This window comes from Dipodomys ordii, unplaced genomic scaffold (genome assembly GCF_000151885.1).
Source record: "Dipodomys ordii isolate 6190 unplaced genomic scaffold, Dord_2.0 Scaffold4, whole genome shotgun sequence".
In the NCBI taxonomy this organism is placed as follows: Eukaryota; Metazoa; Chordata; class Mammalia; order Rodentia; family Heteromyidae; genus Dipodomys; species Dipodomys ordii.
The window spans coordinates 22,842,609-22,868,112 of NW_012267220.1; the positions used below are offsets into that span (position 1 = coordinate 22,842,609).

A 25,504-nucleotide genomic window follows, 5' to 3' on the forward strand; every position below is an offset into this window, starting at 1 on the left:
TTATGTTCGTCTTTCCTTTGCAATGAAAATTGGTGTAAATAAAATAAATTTAGCAAATAGAAAAACCCGTATCTAGATGCATCAAAATACTTTTTTCATACCAAGTCTTGGACTAGAATAATTTCCAGTGACAAAATATTACCTCAAAGCCTTGTCAACTTGCTTTTTATTGCTTTGCCCTACATGAAGTAACTCTAGTGAATTATAAGCAAAGCTGTGAAAGTTTTGGAAGATGAAGTGTCATGGACAAGTTATTATTTCTACGTTTATTAGGAACTTTTAGAATGTGTAGGCCCTTTTAAATTGCTTTAGAGGCATTGTTTAGTATTAATTTCAAGCTTATTACAAAACTATTCCTTCGTGAAAATGGGAAGAAAAAGCCTCAGACTTCTCACAAAAGTACAAATGGTGATCTTAGTTCCTGAGTTAATGAGGATTGTTACTCAATTCAAAGAGGAGGACAATCACTGTTTTCAAAAGATAGATCTGCTTTGCCTAATCAAAGGTTACTGTCTACTAGACCCATTGACCAATTATGTAGAAGATGTTCAGATTCAACTTTCCTAAAAATTAGTGAGGAGGAACCAGTAGAAAAACTATGATAGTCAATTAGCTAACCTTATCATATCAAATATTTAGATAATAGTAAAGAACATTTACCTTAAACTTTAAATCCTTCCTCTATTCTTTTCTTCCCAAAACAACACATGATTGCACATCAACATAATTGTTTCCTTGACAGCTAGATAGACAAATTCTAAACATGTCATTTAAAAGAGAGATATAAATTATATAGATAATAACTTAAAGAGTAGAAATATTTCTACTGCCAGGTACCAGTGGCTCACGCCTATAATCCTAGCTACTCAGGAAGCTAAGATCTGAAAATCATAAGCTCAGGCAAGAAAGATCATGAGACTCTTATCACCAATTAATCAGCAAAACTTTGAAGTGGAAATACAGCTCAAGTGGTAGACCACTAGCATTGAGCCAAAAAGCTCAGGAATATTGTCTAAGGCTCTAATTTCAAACCCTAGTACTGGCACAATAATAGTTCTATCTACCAATAAATACTACCCTGCCAAAAGATATAAAGGTTTTCCATAGATCAACTGCTTTAATTTGGAAAATGTCTAGTTAGAGGCTAAGCTTCAAATCTTACACAGGTTAAGTAACTTTCACAAAGTGACACAGTTTGGTTTTGGAGTCAGACTCCTATCCTGGAACCCTTTCTTTAACTGCTTCTATTCCATATTTTATTAGCTAATCTAGCCTAACATCCTAGGAAAACATTTTTAAGAGAAGGTTTTAGATTTACAAACAGAGGAAGAAGAAGACAAATAACTTAAACCCCTTCTCTGTGCCTGACACAAGGTTAAGTATTTGGGATGTCATCTCATTTTTATCTTTATACACATATTTGGTAAGGCCTGGATGAGTGTATAAGTTCTGAGCTTTGTTGGGATCTGGCAACTGAAGATGAAAACAAGAAATGAGAATGATTAAAGATTTAGGAAGTCATATTTCCAGTTAAAAAGAACACTGGTTTGTTTGTTTAGAGGAGAGAAAGTTAAGGAAAATCTTGCCAGTATATTTTATAAATGTATGTGAACAGTTTTTCTTGTTTCTTTGGCCCAATGTCAACAGAAACAAAGCTAATTATCTGCTGGTAGAAATGGGTGGAAGTTATTGAGTGCCAATGGAGCAGGACTGGAGGGAGAGACAGGAATAAATATATACACAGGGCATGGTAGAAAGGTAGTTATATCATTTCTCATTTCATCTTGCTCCAGCATTTTCCTTAGAGAAATAAATATAAATATGAGTATATGCACACATTAATCTTCTGTCTACTTTGAGTGATGTGCAATTTTCTCCACTCTTAAGGATGAACCTAAAACTTGGAGAATTTAAGAAGTCTTCCCATTTTCACACAGCAATTAAATGAATTAAATTAATAAATTAAAATGAAAAGACCTTATGAGAGGCTGATTACAGAAGGCCAAATAAAGCAGAAAACATAGATGAACTGGAGTTGGCTATATTCCATCACCTGACAGAAAGTTACCAACTAACATTTTATCTGCAAAATACAAATGAAAATGCATGCAGATCACTGAAGGCAGGAAAGTCTATGAGACCCATCTTCAATTGACTTGCAAAAAAAACAAAAGTGAAGGTTTGGTTCAAGTGGTAGAGCACCTGCCTTAAGCAAAAATACTAAGGGACAGTGACCTGACCCTGATTTCAAGCCTCAATATTGGCACACACATGCACTCACACATGCACACACACACACACACAATTACTGGGAACACACAATTACTGGGAATAATGCCATGGGAATAATTAATCTATCAACAATTCTCACTTTTTAACTAGCACAGTTGTCACGTAAATTTTTTAGATTGTTTCAACCAATTTGGATTTTGTTCGTTTGGTTTTGTGGGAATTTTTTTGTGTTTTCTTGTTATGTTTTGGTTGCTATTTGTTTGTTTCGGTTTTGAAGTCAAGATCTTGTTAGGTCGCCTGGACTAGCTTTGAACTTAATGATACCTTTGCTCTGCCTTCTTAGTGCTGGGATTTCAGTCACACACCACCAAGCCTGCCTTCCCAACATGTTTTCATTTGAATACTTTCCTTATTCAAATTCATGTGTAACAGTAATTATTCTTGCAATTTGACATATCTCTAAAATCAAGCTTCGTGTTAATTTTGAGAGATTTTTAGCTAAAAGAACTACTTGCTATGATCTCATACTTTATTGAATTATCACTTATTACATTCTCTGAAAGTATATGAATGATAACCATCATGATCACAAAGGATCTACCCATTTGTTCTAAAACTTAAAGCTGACAACAATGACAATAACTTACAACTTCAGAAAAGAGGACAGATGTTAGGGAAAACAAGCTTAATAGTTCTCATACCTCTTCATATGTTATCATTTATCACATGGAAAGTAGAATTATTCTTGCGCATAGAATTATTGAAAAGTTCTGGAAATTTGCAATTTTTTCATAGACCCCCCCAAATTAGGTTCATCTTATCATGGATCAGGGAGGCAAAATGAATAGCAATAAAATACACTGATTGGAAATATAATCGAAGGGAGACATTAGTGAGCTGTCTCAGCCAAACTGAGATAATTAAACTCAGAGTTTCTGTTTCCCGCTTCACTGGTGTAAACAATGAGGCTTTCCCAGTGCTTCAGCCACAACCTAGATGTCCCAAAGCCACACCACTCTTCCTTCCCTCAACTTTCCCTAAGGAAAATTCTGGATCATAAAGGAATAAGCATTGGAATGAGTTCTTTTCCTGAATTCACTTGGGCTTCTTCTGCCTTTGCATTTGTGACATCTCATTATAAGACAAGCTAACATCTATTATTAATTGATGTACTAATTAAAGCCATGCTTGCAGTTTCCATTAGCTTATTCTCTAAATTCTCCAGAGTTGGCTGTCTGGTTTTAATCAAAACCAAATGGGAGTCCAAGTTCCCAGCCTGGAGCAGCTAGGAGGAAGTTACTCAGTGGAGGCACAAGAAAGCAGCAAAGATAAACAGAGGAGAGTTCACAAAATGTGTGTCCGACGAAGGATACAGATACTGTGAGCCGCTTTAAAGATGTGATTCAGGGACTCTGTCAGGCTAGACAGAGGCCCGTTGAATGTGTTTAATGTCAGCAGGACTCTAATATGATCAAGATGGAGTCTGTCTTCTGCTTCTGCAACCCTGGATTTGTGTAACTCTGGAGGATTCTGACTGAGGTAAAGCTGTATGTGCTGTAGTATAAGCTATTTTGATTCTGGTAAGAAATCTAGGAGGGGAGTACAAGGAACTTGAAGAAAACATCCTATTTACTGCATTCTAGGGAATTTACTCAGACTTTTCTCAGGCACAGAACAGAAGGCTCCAGAATTTTGAATTTTAAGTTATGTTAGGGGAAAAAAAACACCTCGTTTTAAAATTTAGAATGATTACAGTATTAAATTTCTCAGTTCATCTTGCTGTTTTGGAAGGAGGTTTGGAAATAAATGCTAGCAGAGATACTTTTATAGACATTTAATATAGTAGAAGGTGGCAGGAGAGCAATATTCTTTTCTTTCTCTCTTTTTTTTTTCATAAGCAAAGCTCTAGGACTTAATGAGTCTCTAGCTAATCACCTCAAGAGCTTTGACAAACTCACTTTGGTTCTGTGTAAAATCAGAGCTCCTTATTCCAGGCAGCTCTCTCTCCCCCCTCCCAGCCTCTTCTTGCAGTTTTTCTCACATGCAAACTTCTCAGAGGCAGGAAATACTTTCCAGGCAATCTAGGCCTGGTTGTGGAGGCCCCTTTCGCAAAACATCAGTCTGAATTTAGTAGACAGAAGTCACTAGGAACGCCTTCGACAGGATCCGGCTTGAGCCTAGGAGGCTTGTTCCAGCTGCGGAGAGTGTTTTTGTTAGGATCACACACTGTACAACTGCTTAGAATAGAGCCACGATCTCAACCACGAAATGTGAACTTACATTTTGGAGAAGCTAACTCACGGGATGGACTTCTTTCCTAGCCAAACTTTGGGACCGGGTTATGCCTTGGTGGTGCAGCTCTTCCTTGTCTAGGTAAGATTGTCTTTATGCTTTGAGGGATCTTTGAAGAAGCAGAGGGTGAGAAATGTCAGCATAGTTGAGCCCTGAAATCAGAAAGTGGGAAAGGCTTTAAGTAAGGGGAAAACTTGTGAGTCAAAATAGTTTTAGCCAAGTGTCATTCCTAAAATAGGCTCCATATAGGTTTTTGCTGTTTTCTTCCATAACGTAGGATAGCATGCCGTTCCTCTTTTTAAATCTTTCACTTACTTATTAATAGATCTGTAAGAACTGTTTGCCTATCCCACAGCATAATATGAATTGCATGCATCTTCTCACTTATGAGTTGTCTGGGAACTCTTCCTTCCTCTTCTTTTGAAAGCAGGAAGAATGTAGAGCCTTAGTGATATTTTCTTCATAATAATTCTCCGAAGATTATTTTATGTCCCATATGAATGGATGAAGATTGGATTCTTCAATATTATTTCAAGGCAGTATGAACCACAATGTCAAGTTGCTGCTCATCTTCAAAGTATCACTTTAAATTGTAGACACATGAAATCTCAGAAATCAGTTCCAACCTGGAGTATTTAATTTCACTTTCAGATATTTCAATCAGAGAATTGGATATGAGAATTGGATATAATTTAGATTAAATTTCCTAGATTTCCTGCATAGATTCTATTTGTATGTTTTGAATAATTGAAGTAAATTTCAATGAGAAGGGTACTTGTTGCTATTTTTAAGGCAGCCAAACCCAGGACAATCTTACAAAAACTGACCATACAACTATACTTTCTGTAATCATAAAATTATATTTCTACCAGCCTATGATCTCTGTAATATGTTTGGATGTATAATGTATGAGCAAAGAAATTTAATAATGTTTTAATAGTATGGATTTATACTATCAACTATGCTGTTATACTTCTGAATATTCAGGATGCAAGTCATTATCTTTTAGAAATAATAGGATTGGTAGGTACATAAAGGGAGCAAATATTCATACATATTTCAAAAAATAAACTTACATAATGAAGGCTTGAAGAGCTATTTTCACTGTTGGATCATCCGAAATCAAGCATAGGTTTTAAGCTGTTATATAGTACACGTTGATTATTTGGTGTGCTATCTAATTCATTCTTAATTTCTATATTAGAATAATTTGTACTGATGAAATTTAATTACTCAGTAATAACTTCATTAAGACTTTTAAGAATTAGGAAAGTCATATTTAAAGTGTTAAAAATGTGACTCTGGACACCAGGTGGAAAAAAACTCAGGAGCAGAGTGATTACCTATCATATATGAGGACTTAGAGTCATCTTAAGTACCAAAACAAATTCTGATATGTCTAAATTGAGATTCAATAAAATTCCTGTATGGAATGTCCTGGAAGGAAAAGATCTAAGTGATCACCATTTCTGACATTGCCTGGAGGTGACCAAGAGGGAGGCGGAGGAATGACACTTGAGAATGACCTGTTCAAAGTCACTCCATGAACTAGGAGAAAGGATGCCATTGGTACCACAGCACCTTGTGACATATCACTTTGTAGCACAGCGTCTTGAGCTCATCATAATTATTCATAATAAAGCATGATCATGTCCAGTGGTGGAATTTGGAGTTCCTTGAAAAAATAAAAGAATCAAATTCACTAATCAATGCAATTTCCTCAAATGCAAATAGTTTTTATTTATTTATTAGGTCTTCAGCAAACAATTTAAAGGAATAACTTATCTTATGGCTATTTTGTCACATTTCATATTTAGGAATAAGCATAGGTTTATTATTATGTGACCTTATCTCTGGTGTGTTATTTAAAATTAGGTCTTTAGAAGAACTTATCTGTTTTATATCTCTATATTGTGATGATTTTTAAAATAATTATCCCATTCAGTGAATTTCAGAAGATCTTTTAGGACTCCCATTGTCGTTTCTTTAAGAATCTGATGTATATGCAAGATACATCAAATACAGCGAAAACAAGGGTTGTACCATGGGGGAAGAACATACCAAAGAACCCCCCAAAAAATCACATAGTACATTTTAATACCTTAAAACAATAACAAGAAAGTGTCCTGCATCTTGTATATACATTTTTCTAATTTGAGGAGGGGAAGGGAAATAACAAAATGCTGAAATAAGGATACAGGTTGACCCATTGTAACAATGAGTACAAGACACTATGTTGAAAATGAACTTTACAACTTGGGGTGGGGGGAAGAGAAGGTGGGGAAGGTAGGGATGGTAGGGGAAAAACAAAGGAAGAGGTAACAATCATCCATAGGAAATGTACTCATTACCTTACTCATGTAAGTGCAATCCCTCTATACAGTATTTCTACAATAAAAAAAATTTAAGGACCCATTATGTATTATGGATCTATAATCTAAACTAAATATCACTGCCTGTTGCCAATTTTATCTGTATTTGTGTCAATAAGAAGTATGTAAATGGACATATGAAAACTTTCTAGACCAAAAAAACCCAGATCATTTTTTTTCATTTATAGCTATGTTAATTCTTCCAGTAGATATCTCTACCCCAAATCTTTTAACAAAATCTTTCAGTTGTAGAATACAGAACATTTTGCAGTGAAGCATAAAATAGGAGCATTGGCTGAAACATTTGTATTCTATCCCATCATATCTGTTGCTGTATATATTGAAACACTGTACTTTCTAAGCAATGGCCTAACTCCGAATGTTTGTATATTCCATGTTTGATAGAATAGAATTCTTTAGAATGTGTCATGATGCTTGGCTTTGTGTTGTGTTGTGCTGTATTTAGTTCTTTGCATTTTCATGAACATAATTGAATTTCCTGCTGTTGTTACCACTTCAAATATATGCAACACTCCATGTAGTTAATCACTACAGTCCTTTGATGAAATGCAGCAGAAGCAGAGTGAAGCAATAAGTCTATGCACTCGCTACCTCTTTTCAAACTTATCAGTATTGTATAACTTACTTCAAGTTTTAAAGATACTATTTAATCTTATTTACTGAGGATTAAATCCTATAATTTTAAAATAAACCTAAAATAGGTCTTCTAATTGGAAGATGAATGAATCAATATTAATTTGTAACAACTCATTAGAAATCCCAGTATCAAGGATTTCAGGCTCAGAACCTAGAAATGCCAATGACAGAACATGGGACTGTCCCTTAAAATCTCAGTGCAAGCAAGACACGTCTACAGACAAGTGGGACTTTGGTGGATTTTATGTGATATAGAATGTACCTTTGATTCTGTTTCAGCATTAAACTTGTGGTTAAATAAAAGTTTTGTGACTATATAGGTCTGGATTTAAAGAAGGTAAACAAAAAATAGCATTGTGGAGCTCTTATAATCTAATTTTAAATGGCATTGCTAATTTTGACCCTGTGGATTGTAAACAACATAAATGAATTCTATTTGGGATGCAAAAATATCTGTAAGGTAGCATACACAGTATTATGTATGAACTTGCGGTTTAAGTGGGATTGATGAATGGGAAAGAAAAAGACAGTTGTTTGAATGAGTGAATAGACTATGCTCATATTACATTGAAATATTTAAGGGTTTTAGTAATGCAATTCACATAAATCAAAGAGAAAAATCAGTGCTAATAATGGAAATGATATAGATATAAAGAGGAAGACCAAAGAACAATATAGGAAATTTAATTAGTGTTTCATTTTATTCCTGGCAATATCTAATTGTCAATAAGTGTTTGTGAAATTAATGTTAGGAAAAGAGAAAAGAAAGGGGAAAGAAAGCAGGGTTGAAGAATGATATTATGTGGGAGTTGGACTTTTTATTTTTATTTTATTTTGCAGACATCCTGTAATAATAGAATAATAAGCATTGAAGAGGAAGAAAAATAGAGGGTTGGCTAAAGTCATCAGAAGCTGGGGTCAGAGGTTTATAACACTCTTAGAAGATGACATTGCAGTTTACTAGGAACCAGAAACGTGAGCTTCCAGAAATGGTTTGAAATTAAAAGTTGCCTGAAGCCAGTGGGAACAAAACACGAGTGTTTTTTTTTAATCCATAGGCAGGGATACACTGAATAACATCATGGGCAGAGTTGGAATATTGGCTGTGATTTCAGTTGTACCACTGATGCTCCTTGGTTTGAATCATTGCTTTTTCTTTTATTTTGTTCTAATCACATGTATATTGAAATAAGATGGCAGGCAAAGGATAGTTCTAGCTCATACTCAGCCATTGATTCTTTAGCTACAATCAGTCAGAGTCAAAGATAAGTCAAAGGACTCCAAGGAGTCCCTTTTATGATATCATCATCATCACCATCCCCATTTCTGTACCTATGATGTCACTTAGTATGGAGTGAATGTTTGCAATGTGCCTTGGATGAAGTGATCTACATATAATAACTCTTTAGTATAATGTTAACTTGGTATTGTTATTTTCACAATAATTCTTCTGTTATTTTCATTACAAATATGAGAAAGCTGAGGCACCCATGGAGTTTAGGCAAACAACTCAAATACATAGATAATATTACAGATATTAACCATGGAAGACAATAGTAGATATCAAAGGCATTGAACATTGGTAGGACACTGAACTAAGTTCCTGATTTCAGTGAAAGAAGTTGTGCATATGGAATGACCAAAAGTTGAGTTCTCTGTTGTCATGTTGCTATTCAAGCACCTGTGTTGATGTCACCATATCTCCTATTTACACTTAGCGATTGCTGTATCCACTGTGAGAGTGTTCTTAGAAATGATAGCAAAGCTAAAAATAAAGTGACCACTTAACCAAAGCCACATCGCACTATGATGATGATAAAGTAGTATAATCCATGGCCCTTGTGGAACAGAAATACCTTTTGCATAATGAAGCAAACCACATTCCTGTATACTATATTGTTATCCAAAAGAAGGGATATCTGAATATGAAATTTAACTCAATCTTATTTCCTGTTGCATGAAAAATTCTCACAGAAAGAAATGTAGAAAAAGAACAATATGCTGCATTGGTTGTCCTAGGTAATGATTATTTGTTAATGGATATATTTGAACTCTTCTAAAATACAGTGTCCCAAGCAATAGAATAGAATGTTATTACTGAGAAAATAGAGAAAATCAAAGAAAGTACAGGTGTATAGAAACTACAGCAACTGCGAGTTGTGTTGATTCAGGAATCTGTTGGAAATCACATATCCCCAGAAATGATTGCAGAAAATATAGTATTATGAAATGCCCCCTGATTTCTTCAAATTACACCTGGGAGTTTAAGAGAACATGAAGAGGAGCTGCAAAATGGACTGACTTGAACTTTAAAATGGGTGGTAAGTCAGATATTGCCAGATCTGAACTCCTCCCTACAAGAAAATGAGGTACTACTTAGGAATCTGGAGATAAAAATAGGGCACAACTAGAATAATAGCTTGTAATTTTGCAAAACCCTGCTATTTTCTGATGAGGAGACTTCTGGGAGAGTGAAAGGGTTAATTCCCCAATTTACCTAATTCCCAGAGTAGTTCTAATCTAAAAGCAGGGACTCAGAGAAAGCTTTCCAATTCCAGTGGAAGCTATAAAGTATGTAAGACACTGAGAGAATAGTTTTAATTCAGGGAATTCTTCACTTTTCTTTTGTAACCCAAAATGTATGGATGTCATTTGAATGTATTTTTCAGAAAAAGTGACAAACCATACTTATTCTATTTGATTCACCATAGCTTATTTTGTAACTTGTTGAAGTTTTTTTTTCCTGTCTGTTTCATATTCCATGGGTTCTCTTCAGACTGAAAACTTAATTTTGAGGTATTTTCTGGGAATTTTTTTCATCAAAAATTTTCTTCCTTCAATTTTTCTCTGAATTGTCCTTGAAAACTGCAGTTTCCCTCCATGGAGACAGTTTTTAAGTTATAAATAATTCTCTAGAATTTGATGTTGCTTGCACTATCTTTTTCAGTGATGTTTTCTAGAATAGTAAGAATCTGAAATTAGGAAGAAAAGAATGGTTTTCCATCCAGTAGAAAACCATATTTAAGGTTCCATTATATTTGGACATTTGGAGAATCAGAAAATTTACTACAGAGGACCTGAAATTATTATTCATAGGTTTCCTCTTTTGGAATATCTACTTAACCTATCCATATTCCTAACACTATTTACTCAAAAGGAAGGAAGAAGAGAGGGAGAGAAAGAGAGAGGGAAAGAAGGGAGAGCGGAAGGAAGGAAGGAAGGAAAGTAGGAGGGAGGGAGAGAGGAAGGACGGAAGGAAGGAAGAAGGAAGGCAGGCAGGCAGGCAGGCAGGAAGGAAGGAAGGAAGGAAGGGTAAGTTGATAACATCTCCACTAGGTAGCAAACTTTTCATGACACTGGTACCTATCAGTGGTGTTATGGTCATGATAAGACTTAGTATTTTTATTAATATGAGTTTCTCCCATAAAATTGCTACAATCCAAGAATAATGATAGGCTATATTATTGACTTTTTTTGTTGGTTTTGGGGCTTGAACTTTGGGCCTGGGCACTGTCCCTCAGCTCTTCAGCTCAAGGCTAGTGCTCTATCACTTGAGCCACAGTGCCACTTCCAGTTTTCTAGTAGTTTATTGGAGATAAGAGCCTCACAGACTTTCCTGCCCGGGCTGGCTTTGAACCGTGATCCTCAGATCTCAGCCTCCTGAGTAGCTAAGATTACAGGCATCAGCCACTGACACCGGTCATTATATTATTTACTTTTATAATTCTGATATTTAGAAGGATATCATCAACACATTGTATATTTTTTATTGTTTTATTGTGATTATGATTTGACTACTGTTCTATAGTAATACACACTTGATTTCAGCCACAGACTTCATTTTTGCCTTTTTTCTCCCAAACTACAGCATAACAATAGCTCTTTTTTTAAAATTGGCAGGACAAATTATAGTGTATATATTTATTTCAGAAGCAAGTACAGAAGGAGCAGGTGGCTCACACCTATAATCCTAGCTACTCAAGAGGCTGAGATCTGAGGAAGGCAGTTCAAAGTCAGCCAGGGCAGGAAAGTCCAGGAGACTCATATCTGCAATTAACCAACAGGAAGTGGCATTGTGGCTCTTGTGGTAAAGCACTCCCCTTGAGCTGAAGAGCTGAGGGACAGCGCCCAGGCCCAGAGTTCAGGCCCATGGCCAACTAAATAAAAACAAAAATAAAAAACAGAAGCAAGTACAAAGTAGAACATAATCATTTGATATTTCATAGAGGTCAAATGGGGGGGAGCAGTGGTCTCGAACTCTGTTCCTGAGCATTTTTGCTCAAGAATAGTAATCTATCACTTGAACACAAGTGTTTTTGTTTTGTGTATGTGTGTGATTAATTGGAGATAAGAGTCTCACCCAGATAAGTTTCAGAGATCCTCAGATCTCAGCCTCTTGAGTAGATAGGATTATAAGCATGTGCCAACTGAGCCCAAAAGAGGTCAATGAACTCTAATTACTGTGTTTACATGTAATGATATTCTGTTTTTTAAATTACATTTAAAAATTTTAGGGTGTGGGATTACAAAATTAATTTGAAGACTAAATCTGAAGTCACTTTGGGTCTATACATTCTATGTCCTTAAATCACAGAAAGCAAGTTTGAATATTTCCTACATACTCTTTAGAAACATTGCATGACTCCAAATGCATACTGTCTTTAGTGGTGTTGATACAGTAAAGTTTAGACACACACATTTTAGTAGTGAAATTTCTCCATGGAAATTCACTTCATAAAATCAACACCCTGGAATGACCTACACTTTTCCAAATCCTCTATCCAGATCCTAGCAGCTGAGCTCATTTTGAATGAAACTGCATGAAAAGGATTAGGAAATAAATGTAATTTTAAAAAATGACCAGTCATATGAGGTATAATTTTAAAAGAAGAATTCTTTGTAAGGATTTGTCTTTCATGGTGGATTTTAGTCAATTCAGGTGATTTAGAAAATAAGGAAAGTGTGCTTTCATTTTATTGTCAATAATCTAATGATTTTTTTGTGAATCATTAAACCTTTAATCTTCCAAATTAAAATTTAAATAGGAAGTATGGCAGGAAAGTTTGTGGAGATAAAATAGTTTTGTTTTGATGTTATTTTCAGTCTTTCACACCACAGGATATGGAATGGGTATTCAAAATGTAATAATAATTAGGAAACGTTTTGTCTTAAAGAATTTTGTCTTAAAAATTATTTGGAAAGTTCCATGAACCAAAATTAGAAATAATGGCCACATGTCAGTGGCTCAAGCCTATACTATTAGCTACACAGGAGGCTGAGATCTAAGGATGGAAGACAGCCTGGGCAGAAAAGTCCTCGAGATTCTTATCTCCAACTAAGAACCCAAAACCAGAAGTGTCAGGTGGTAAAGTGCTAGTTTTGAGAAAAACAAAAAAGCAAAAAAGCTCAAGGATAGCAACCCAGGCCTAAATTGCAGTGCACGTGTGTGTGCGCACACACACACACACACACACACACACTAAAGAAAGAAGGGGAGAGTGGGAGAGAGGCAGGCTTGAGAGAAGGGGAGAGAGAGAGGGAGGGAGGGAGGGAGAAGGAGGGAGTGAAAGAGGGAGGGAGGGAGAGCAACATTAAACAGTGTCTAGTTGCAATCTCTTTTCAGTTAGTTTGTCTTAGAACTTTCTGAATTATCTTCCTTTGTCATGATAAAAATACTGACCTACTTGTTGAGTGAAATAAGTTAATATTATTTTAAGGTCTCAAGGACACAAATGGTATATTCTTTTCCCCAAGAAGTTAATAAAATTGTATTTCTTTTTAGTAAAAGAAATGAAAGCAGAATTCTGCCTTAACTTAAATGTAAATGTGGCTTAGGAATTACAGAGTAATACTATTTGGCATTTCTTAAGTTAGTTTGCTTTTTCTACATTGGATAAAAATAAAGGAAAGAAAGCATCTAAAACAGAACCACCCTATTATAACTCAGATTTGCCCATGAAAGAAGAAATTTTCTGGCCTGCCTCTGTGTGTTTTTTCCACTTTCCTAAACCTCCCACACTATAATGACTTATGCATGGAATTCAGAGACTTTATATTTTCTTTTGAGTGCACGCTGAATTCCAACATGGAAAATGTGAACACTGGCCATTTTCAAAGATGGCCACAGACCTCTCAGGGAACCAAATATTATCCAGAAAGATATTTGGTCAGGCAGGGGTACCAACATTCTGGTACATTCCTTAACGTCTCTAATCTTTATAGAGTGAGAATATTTACCTTTCAGGCACGTGTTTAGTCAGAATAGCCTGACATTTTTGGTGAGGACTCAGATTTCTTTTCAATAGACTGAAATGACCTCAGTCTGGTAGAGCAGCTCATCTTGCTTATGGCTGAAATCAACCAGCCAGTTCACATTGTGTTCTGGCATCCCTGGGCAGACTGAAGCCTGAAGGCTCTTTGAGAGGTTCCCTTACAGTCTGGTAATTTGCTTCCATTGTGTAACGACATTTGGTTTAGACAATTTTTATCAGGTTTAATATAACTAATGTCCCATAACTAAAAATTTGAGTAATTCAAGGCAAAGGGAAATTTACCTGGGAAGCATTTACATTCTGACCTTGGCTTTACCATATACTTGATTTTTCTCATCTACTTAAATGTTCATGGGCAAATTGAAGCCAAGTACACAAACGGAAATCTTTTAAAAAAATAATTAAAAATGAAACTTGAGTGTTTAAAGATCAGTCCTATATCTTATCAAGCTTATGTCTTTTTGGGGGGGGTGTACTTGAATTCTTGAATGAGGGATTTAGGATTTATACACACATGTATGTGTGCATATGGATGAAAGTAGACCCTCATAATTCCATGGAGATTATGAACTTTGTAAGCCTAGGCTTCAGAAAAAAAGACTGACTGTGGATACAGACTCACACCTTAGATATATTACTTTAGAGAAATCTTCTAGTTATTTTTCAGTCTTTAGCAATACTAGCATGCTAACTAGTAGAAATAACAGGATGCATGAGCAGGTGATTCCATCCTAATGTATTGCAAATGGAATGTAGGCATTCTTATCCATGAATGGCATGTAAATAGTAACTGAACTCTGATTATTCCTAATTTCTTAGTCACTTCCAGATTAAATACATCCTTCTCATTCTGGATTGATATTACTTCTTTCACACACTAATACACTTACTGTATCTGCAATCCAGGTTTTCCACATACAGTTTTCTCATGCTGCTATTTGAACCAACATTCAGGAGATTTTTGTTAATGATTTGTATTCACAAAAGTAAATCTGGAAAGGGCACAAGCCAGAGCAACAAGTTTCTTCTAGTGATTTGTATTCAGAATTGCAATCCAAATACTTTCTTAATGAAGCTGTTTGGTGTTTATATTATCTATACCTTTAGTCTTTAATGGTCTAATACAAAGTTGTTCTCTATTAGACTGCTAATTTCCTATATTAGACTGTTTCTTAAAATAACAACATTATTAAAGCTATTAAGTAGAAGTTTTCTAAAGTCTTTTCTCTCTGCCTTCATAGTACAGTTTAGATGATCTGTTTTCCAAGATGTAGTTTGATCTTAGAAATATATCCATAATTATATTTTTTAAATCTTTTAATAGGTGGTGAAATGACAAAACTCATTGTTTGTGAATTTGAAATAATTTTTCATCAAGTCCCATCTCCTTTCACCTCATATGGAATGTATCTCTCTGTCTGTTGTTAAACTACAATGACATGTCTGTAGCTATCAGAAAGAGAAGCTGGGAAGAGCATGTGACCCAAGAGTCAGGACAGCCTTTGAATTCTGATGATTATAACACAGCATGTCATCATGGACTTGTAGCCGACAGCTTGCAGGAAAGTATGGAAAAAGATGCAACTCTAAATGTGGACTGCAAAGAGAAGTGTGCTTCACTACCGGATTGCTGTCATGGACCAGAGTTGAGAGATTTTTCTGGGAGGCCAATAAGTCATGTTTCGAAGGAGGTGGATGAAAATGACAATCCTGAAGTTGAAGATGAGTTTCTTTCTCTGGAGGCCAGCACAGAAACACTGGTACATATTTCGGATGAGGATACAGATTCTGATCTGTACCTTACAGGTGATAAAGACATATTAACAACTAAAGAGCATAAAATAATAAGCCAAGATAGTGTCGATGGAGCAGGCTCCTTAAGAAAGACACTGCCTATTATGGAGAGTAAACAAGGCTCTTATAACTCTTGGGGAACAGCTAGGGAATCTGACTTAGCACTGGTGGATGAAAGTGGAGAAAAAAGAAATGTTGATACTGTAAGTAAAAGCCTGGAGCTTTGTAATAATATAAGCATAAATAAAATAAAAGATGCACCCAAAGGTTCTTCACCTGTGAAAGCAAACATACCAGAGAAACAAATGCTTAATTCTGCTGTGATTGCACAGCAACGAAGGAAACCTGATTTCCCTAAGGACGAACATGAAAGAAACAGCTGCCAAAAAGTACAAAATGAGTCCTTAGCCAGCCCTTGTGCAGAGGGTGGCCTGTCGTTATTAAAAGCAGATTGTGGAACCTACCTTCGGCAGCCTCCTTCCCGCCCCCGTGAACTGTCCACTGAAAATGGCCTGGACAAGAGTGGTTTCTCTGAACATCAAAACAAAAGTCCCCCAGAGGTCAGCAAGGAAGATAGCATGCTATGTTTACACTTGAGGAACTCTCTGACCACCCAGGAGCCCACAGAGAGCCAAGTCAGACTACGCAAGAAAAAGGTAAGACACCACTGGCCTGCTTCAGCTGGCTCCACCATTCACAATTCTACTATCCTTACCTTTCATCACTCACAGTATTGTTTGATGAAAAAGATAAGTAGGTACTTCTTTTGTCCTACAATGACACTGCAAAGTTTGAAGGCTATTTGGTGAAAACATCAAAATATAATCATTCTCTCTCACTAGCAACACACTTTCAGGAACATTTGGGGACTTTGTTCCAATGGGATGAGATTTGGCATTGCTTTCTTTACTTGGAGTTTAACAGCCACCAGAAAGCTCATTGTTATATGCTTCAAGGCCTTCTGAAGAGAGATCTCTAATTTTTAGAGAAAAAAATCATGATATTTTAAATTGACTATCCTTTATTTGACCTGTTTTGTTTTCCCTTTAAAATATACATTGTATCATAATAAAAGTGATATAAACCAGGCCCTCATGGCTCAGGCTTATAATCCTAGCTACTTAGGAGGTTGAGATCCGAGGATCACAGTTCAAAACCAGCCCAGGCAGAACAGTCCATGAGACTCTTATCTCCAATGAGCCACCAGAAAACTGAAAGTGAAGTTGTGGCTCAAAGCACTAATCTTGAACAAAAGAGCTCAGGGACAGCAGCCAACCCTTTTGAGTTCAAGCCCCATGATCACCACCACCACCAACAACAATAACAAAAAGGTATTAGTCAAATGTTAAAAGCAACCACCATAAATATTCAAAAGCAACAGTACTTCTTCTCCTTAATTTATGATAGCATTTTAAATGTATCCTGATATATTACCAATCTGTTTCTTTCCACAGTACTTCTTTAATATTTGACAAAATAACTGAAATTAAATTTTTATGCCATTCTCCCTTACTAATTATGGAGTTGCAATGTTCTTGAAAAAAAAAACTTTCCAAATGTGAGGAGCAAACATTGGGACGACACTACTTGGATTGTGATTAACCTATTGAGATCTCAACTGAAATGTTAGAATTTCTCCAAAACTTTTCAAACGATACAGTGATAGACAATACTGATAGAAAGCCAAGCAAAATTTCTTCTGCTAAACAAACCAATGGCAATTGAGATTGAGGAAATCCTACAAGAAACCAGACAATTTGTGCAATAATTAAAACAAACTTTCTTGCCTCTCTGGATATAATCTTAGCCCACAATTGTAATTCTACTAAACAAAACACAATTGTTTTAGTTCTGTTTAACAGGGTTATCTATCTACAATGAAAGAAAAAAGAAAGAAAGAAAACTCTCTTTGTGGTGAAAAAAATATTAGTTTCCTTAAACTATAGCTTTGCTAACTGATCAGTAATGCATCATGAGTTATTTTAAGAGAACTCAAAATCTATTACAAAGATTGGTGTACTCTAGCTATCTAGTAATGACATGTTCTGTGCTTCTGGAAAATGCTCTTCCTGATGTAAGTTGTGTTAAAATGTTGATGCTGTGTGGCAATTGAATGTATAGGTCATCTTTTCAAAACTTTTATGCATCCTATCAAATATATTGGAGAAGGTACAGTAGTGACATGAGAAAGTATCAACTGATCTATGACAGAGCCCCCTTAAAATAAGGCAAATGCTGTCCAACTGCTAACAAAAACATTAAACATTCCTGAAACATATGCTCACCACTTGGACATTTATATCAATACTAAGAATGCTGAGAAGAATTTACTCTCAGACTATGTTACTATAGAATGGTTCCATCCTTAGAGCTGTAATTATATCTCATTTACAAGTTCTAACTTAAATATTCTATTTCAAGCAGTTGATCATTCTAAAGTGTTGTGGCATTGTCTGGTAGAATATTTACTTTGACTCTAAAACCCATTTGGGATGTCATAGAATGAACAGATTAAGTCAAAAGGTTTATATTTATAATATACTCTACAAAGTACAGTTATTGGAGTATTTTTACCTGATTCATTGTCGAATAAGTGCTTAAAGAAACAAACCTTTAAATAGGTGGCTAGCCCTTTTAATACTTTGTCCAGTGATAATAAAAACATTTGTTTAAAGAAAATACAGTGCTAATGGCTAACATCTGTAATTTGAACTACTCAAAAGGCTGAAATCTGAAGAATCACGGTTTCAAACTGTCATGCAGAAAAATACTTGAAACTCCTATCTCAAAAATAATCAGAAAAAAGCTACACTGGAGCATGGCTCAAAAAATAGAACCCTAGCCAAGCAAACAAACTGAACAAGAGCACAAAGCTCTGAGATCAAGTTCTAGTTCTGGGAATAAAAAGACACACATAAACACAGATCATCAAATTGCATGTAACTAAAAAAGAAATAGCCCCGATTTAAATTCATTATGTGTTTAGTTATTTATTTATTGTATGGAAGGCTATGCAGCATATTGAAAGATAATTATCTGGGAAAACCAACATGCACAACATATTCAAGCTTTATATGACATATATATGTATGTACTTAAAATTGATAAAAAAAACCTAAACAGGAGAATATAACAACTCATCTATCTTTCTTTCTTTCTTTCTTTCTTTCTTTCTTTCTTTCTTTCTTTCTTTCTTTCTTTTTTGATCAGTCATGGAGCTGTGCTTGGGCACTATCCCTGTGCTCATCAGCTCAAGGCTAGCACTCTACCACTTGAACCACAGCACCACTTCCGGTTTTCTGGTGGTTAATTGGAGATAAAAGTCTCACAGACTTTTCTGCCCAGGCTGGTTTTGAACCGTGATCCTCAGATCTCAGCCTCCTCAGTAGCTAGGATTACAGGCGTGAACCACCCGCACCCAGCAACAATTCATCTTTCTATATGATGGAGTAATAATATGCAAAATTCTGCCTGAATAACTATAGCACTTCAAATAAGCATAATTAAAACTGTAGAGTGAAGAAAACATTACATTTTATCCTATTTTTTATTAAAGAGAATAAAAAATCACATAATAAAGTATAAAATAATACTAGAAATATAACTACTTGAAATATTTTCTGCATGCAGAAAACAATCCTTTATTATTTGATGAAATTAATACAAATATTTATAAGGCTTCTAAAAGGTCCATAAGAGTTGCAATCAGCTACTTGATTTCTAATGTCAGAAAAACTGATTTAAAAGAGGGACACGGGAGCACGTTTTCATGCCTACTGGGCATGAGGTAACAGATGCTGAAAATGTTTGCTTAATTGTGTCTTTAAACCATGTGTTGGCCATGGTGACAGCTCTGAGCTGAAAGCTTGGAAAGGTAAAATAGAATATAAGCTACCATGGTTTTAGTTAAAGATTAGCCAGGTCTTCCACTGATGGTCATGTTGCTGACCCAAATTCTTCACTGCATTTCTGAGTATGAGATTCTTTTGTCAGGATATAATCAAGGATCGGAGATTTAAAGAAAAAAAAATAATAAAACTAACATAAAGCTTCTCAGAATCATCTCCAGGTCTGCCAGAAATAGTGCCTGTAGTCCAAGCAGTTGAAAAGTAGAAGCAGGAAAAGGGTGAGTGGGCCAGCATGGGGTTACATAGCAAGAAGATCTTGCCTCAGAGGACAGTGGGAAAAAATTGATACTCAGAATGTATTGAAGAAGATATTGAAAGATTGAATGCTATCTAGAGAGGTATCATTGAATTTTAGATACATCTTACCTTTCCTTAAAACCCCATACATTTAAACATACATTCATTGCTAGAAATGACTTATTATTATCTTGGTATCTAAAATATTTCTAACAATCCAGCACAGCTATCCATGCAGTTTTTAGAAGTCTCAGTTGGAGAGGACTATGTCTTTAGTATAGCTTAGCCTTGACATTTTGAACTAATAATTCCTTTAAATGTGATTAAACAGGTCATGAAATTGAAGTCACTAGAATCAAAGTAAACCAAATGAATCACAAGAAGTCATTAGTGAATGAACTATCAGGTCATGAACTGTCAGCTCATGTCACTCTAAACCATATGGGAATGATGAGCACACTCTTAGGGCTTTGGCTGTGTCCCGGGGTTAAGACAGCTGGTTAAAAGCAATTCTCCCAGAAAGATTCCAAAAGAGTCTGGAGGAGGGAGACAGTCTAAGAAGTGGTCTCTTTAAACCAAAAGAGATGTCAAGATGGAAAATATGTAGGGACAGACTTGAGGTTAGGCTTTTTGAAAGAGCTAGTGTATTTGTCATTGATGGTGGTTTGCTAATTAAAGAGAGACTAAAATTCAATCTTCTGGAAAGAATATTTCTTTAAATATTCTCCAAATTTTTAAATAACCACAATAATTATAAATATAGACATACATTTTTGCAGACATAAAACCAGAAATAAATCATATTACAAAGCCAAATAAACGCACAAAGATATTTCAAAAATAACGTGAACTTTGAGAAGACACCTAATTCCATATCCTTTTTCTCCCTTTTCCTCCTCCAACATCCCTCCTCCCTCCTCCCATCTCCCGCTTGCCTTTTTTTTCCTCTTCCTTCTTCTGGAACTGGTGTTTGAACTCATAAACTGCTCTTGCCACATAGGCATTCTACCACTTGAGCCACACCTCCAGCCATTTTTATTTTAGTTATTTTTCCAATTCATCTCACATTTTTGGCCAGGCTAGCCTGAACCATAATAGCCTGAACTGGAATCCTCACAATCTCATACTCCCAGGTAGCTGGAATTATAGACATGAGCTACCACCCTGATCCCTAGAAAATTATTGTGCATATTGAAGTAACATTGACCAAATTTCTTACAGAAAAATATCCAGAAGCAAAACATTACACTATATATACTGTGCTTAAAATATCTGGAAGATGTAATATATGAATTAACTAAGAACAACAACAATCAAATGTTTTCTTCTTATCCTAGAGTTGGTAAAAGCATGTCCACCCACAAATGACACTCTCTTGTTTCCTGTATGTCTACCTACATATGAACCTTGTACCAAGAGAAAGGTAACACTTTACATTAGGTAAAGTAGTAAATTATGCAAAAATTGGAATAGACCAAAGCAGGAGAGGGCTTCAATACAAAAGAAATAAAGGCTGAGCAAGAAATAAGACTCCAAATGATAACTAGGCTGAGGCCCAAGCTGATACACAAGAAAATGTTGAATGAAACCAAGGACCAGGGAAAGAATTAAGAGTTGGAAATAAGACAAAAGGGAAAGAAAACAAAAACAAAAACCAGCAACAGTGGCTACTAAAGAATGTCTCTTGTTTCCTTTTCTTGGAGTTCATATCATAAATTTTTTTTGCTTTTGAAATTCTTTTTTAATAAGTTTTTTATTGTGAAAATACTGTACAGAAGGGTTACAGTTACATGAGCAAGGTAAATGAGCACATTTCTTATCCAGCATTGTTGACTCCTCCTTTGTTTTTCCCCTACCATCCCTGCCCAACCACCTCTACAACTACACTCCCCCCTCCCGCTTAGATTGTAAAGTTCGTTTTTCTTCTGCATCTCATTGTTGCAATGGGTCCACCTGTATCCCTATTTAAACATTTGTTTTTCCCCTTCCCCTCCCCAAGTTATACCAACATCAAATACAGTGAAAACAGGGGTTATACCATGGAGGAGGGACATACAAAGCAACAAAAAAAAATCACATGGTACCTCATAAATACGTTAGAAACAATAGCAAGAAAGAAAAAACCACTTGTGTCCCTATCTTGGGGTTCAGTTTGTTTGCATTTGGGAGGGTCAGGGTGGAACAAGGTGGAACAAGTTGGAACAAGGATGAACAGATACAACAGTGATACTCACTAGACACCACGTGGGAAATGATCCGGATATCTTATGGGTGAGGACAGGCGGGAAAGAATAGGAGGAGAGTGACGGAAGGGAGACATGGTTCCAAAAGAATTGTACTGATTGTACCTGATTCATGTAACTGTAACCCCTCTGTGTATCAACTATACAAATACAATTAAAAATGCTTTCTACGCCATAAACAAAAGAGCTGGGAATAAGTCATGTATTATTTGACAAAGAAGGAAAAATTGGAATGCACATAACCCTGCAGAGAAATTCAAAATAACAGTGTGATTTTATAGAAAGGCCACACTGACTTTAAAGACACAAATCTGTGGAGCAGACTGCATTTCCTAACTCTATTTTTATTTTAAGTTTTGCTGCCCTTAATTCAAGAATTAAAGTTAGCAACAGAGAGGTTTAGTAGGTGAGCAATTGGGCATAGATGGATGGCACATTCCTGTTCCGATTCTTCACCGGGGGTTGTGTCCCAGGTGAAGCTAATACCTTTGCTAAGTCATTTATATTGTGTTTGTGATACCATGTGAAACTATCAAGTGGCTGTAGCCCATTGAAACTGGCTTCTACCGTAGAAACAACTAGAATGTCAAAAATCATATTTTTGACAATCGAATAGTCTACCTCATCACAAACAAAAATTCTCCTACACTTAAGTAGGAATGCAAAAACATTTAACTATGTGATGCCATGTCTGGAGAAATGAATCCAAATAAATGCTGAACATTTTCTTTTGAGGAAGGCGGTACTGGATTTGAACTCAGGGACTTGTGCTTGCTAAGCAATTGTTCTACCACATGAACCATGTCACCAACCCAGTGAGTGCCTGGGAGTGACAGAAAATATTTCTCTTTTTCTATTTTTGAGTTTTTACTTTTAATTATTTATTTTTAGCAAAGCTGGTGAGAAGACTTTTTAATATCCCACACCAGCCTGAGCCAGGTAAGAAAGGTCCTTATATTAAGAAACTATGATTGCTTCAATCCCTCTCTATATTTCAAACAAGGCTCCTGATTAATGGACATTTAGGCTGGCATTAAGAAGAAGGAAGAGTTCTCGGAAAGAGGAAAAAAAAAGTAGGACAAAGGAGGAAAAGAAGAAGAAAGAGAAGGAAAAGAGAAAGACACACAGAAGGTTAGACTAAAATATAATATTGAAAGAAACATTCGTTAATCGCAAAGGAAAGAAATAAAAGTCTTTGCCAAAAGGTATCTTCCTAGCAGGCTGGAATCAGATTCTGTTTCCACCTGGTGACATGGTGATCATGAGCAAAAGTCTTACAAGAAGACAAGAAACGTGAACCTGATTCCAACAAGCATAGAGCAGGTACAAATAAATAATTGTCATTTTATATCAGGTTCTTTGATGATGAGAGCCAATCCTTACAGCTTGATCTGTACCAGAGTAAAAACAAGCTAAAATAAACTCATACTCAAGCTACTCAAATAGGGAAGGACCCCCTCTGATTTCCTCAGCCAAGTTAATTTTACTATTCTTTCTATACCAATTGATGAGGACAGCTATTCATCCAACCTAGCTTAGAACCTGAAAAGAAATTCTTGAATATCTTTATATGTGAAGGATTTGTTTAAGAAAATAGGATGTGCAGAGCCAAAGTTATCAAGATACTGAAGAAATTAAGTCATGCAACCAAAAGCATCCACCAAATATCCCATATTTTATGCAGTTTGTTCATTATCTTATTCTTTCTGTGAATTCAATACTAAAACAGAGCATAAAAAATAGGGGAAAAGGATTCAGGTAAAAATCTAGATTTATGCGTCAACCTTGATGTGTACAATCCTTTGTCATTACAATGGTTTGTACAAAACAGCCAATTAGTTGTAAATGATTAGTGCTATGTCAGTCTATAAGTTGTAAGCAGTATTTAAATGTACTCATTTTCCTCCAGAAAGGAGTGGAGAGGGTGTTGTAGGGAAGGAAGAATGTAGAGTGGCATATTTCCCTTAACCTTTAATTGAGTGTATAATTAATATATATAATATATTTTACATGCTAATGCAAAATACAGCATATTCTGTGTAAGTACAATGTATGGGGTCAAACATAAATACATAATCAAGAATATTACGAGGCCACTGGTCGAGAAATTCTGTAGCTTTTCTCAGTGCCACTTGAAGTAAATTGAGGATAGAGTAAACGGAAAATGACATGAATAACAGAGTAAGAGAATGGGACAAAATGATTAGGAAAATTTGTTGAGATTATAAGACAATATTAAACTTCTTTTCAACTACTATTTTGAATAACACATAAAGTTAACTTATTTGCTGCCAAGTGTCCTGTGTGGCTCTGTGTATGTACATTTGTGTGTGTGCATGTGTGTGTGTGTGTGAATTAAAGCAATTATACCTGAATATTTCCTGTTATAGTTATTATTAGGGGGAAAATGGCTATGCTGTATAATAAGCCTCAGATCCAATCAGTGACTTGGGACCAAATTGCGAATTTACATTAATAATATTACCAGAACCATTAGTATGTTTACCTTAATGCAACAGCAGCTTTATTGGAGCAAGAATTAAGACTTTCATGATGTTAGTTTAAATGAATGGTTATTTCAAAGCCAGTATTGCATGGCAGGCTACGGTAACAGTGGAACTGATTTAGTTTCTTCCTCGTGGATTTCTGTTACTATAAACCAAGACCAATTTATTAATCTTTTAATACCAAGGAAACCACCATAGCTTTTGGCTGCCTCCCTGGAAGAAATGCCAATATCCACAAAAGCTGGGATTACTTGAATAACCTGTGCAGCAGAGCCCTGCCCCTATTATCTGGGCAATAGATATAACAGTGCCAACAGAATCTATTCATTTTCTGGCTCATGTTCTTTGAAGTAGCATGCTTGCCTCCGCTGCCAACAGGATCTCTAACACAGAGATAATTTCCTAACTGTAAAGAAAATTAGAGTGTTCTTTTAAAGATAACCTCACCATTTTCCAAAGAAATCTAAGCAAATAGAAAACTCCATTCTCACTCTTTTTTTCAGTTCTATTTCTATATTGGCCTACATATAAAACTGGTGATTAATGAGCCGCTTCAGTATTTAGGTTCCATTTCTTGAGCCAGTGAAACTTCAAAAGGGTCGACTGCTTCTTCTTATGTCCACTGAAAATTCACTCCGAGGTTTAAAAAAAAATGTTGAAACAGCATCACTATTTGGTCTAGAAAATGAATGGCTTGGTCTGAGCTTGATTTTCTAGCCAGGGGAGCAAGCTGTGAATAGGGAAATGAGTCTGGCTCAACTTGGGGAATGTAATTTAACCTCTGTGAGTTGCACATGTCTTTGAAAAATGGAGAGAACACTGTATATACATCCCAAGATGACTATGCTAGTAAATGAGACTGAAAACGTGATTAAATAGCGATATAGTATGAATTATAATAATCTAAGCTTTCTGTAACCAAAAATGTTGATTAAGGATCTGACCAAAAAAACAACAGATAAACTGGAAGTATATATCTGAGCATAAGAC

General features: G+C 35.6%; 1 protein-coding gene across 1 annotated transcript in view; it reads left to right on the top strand.

Moving 5' to 3' along the window:
- The first annotated feature begins 4,444 nt into the window (after positions 1-4,444).
- Positions 4,445-25,504, top strand: part of Dlc1 (DLC1 Rho GTPase activating protein) — a 353,391-nt gene continuing 332,331 nt past the window's right edge. The window contains exons 1-2 of the mRNA XM_013026378.1: positions 4,445-4,605; positions 15,150-16,275. Coding sequence (XP_012881832.1) covers positions 15,265-16,275 — 1,011 coding nt within the window. The 5' untranslated portion in view covers positions 4,445-4,605; positions 15,150-15,264. The remainder of the gene's footprint in view (positions 4,606-15,149; positions 16,276-25,504) is intronic.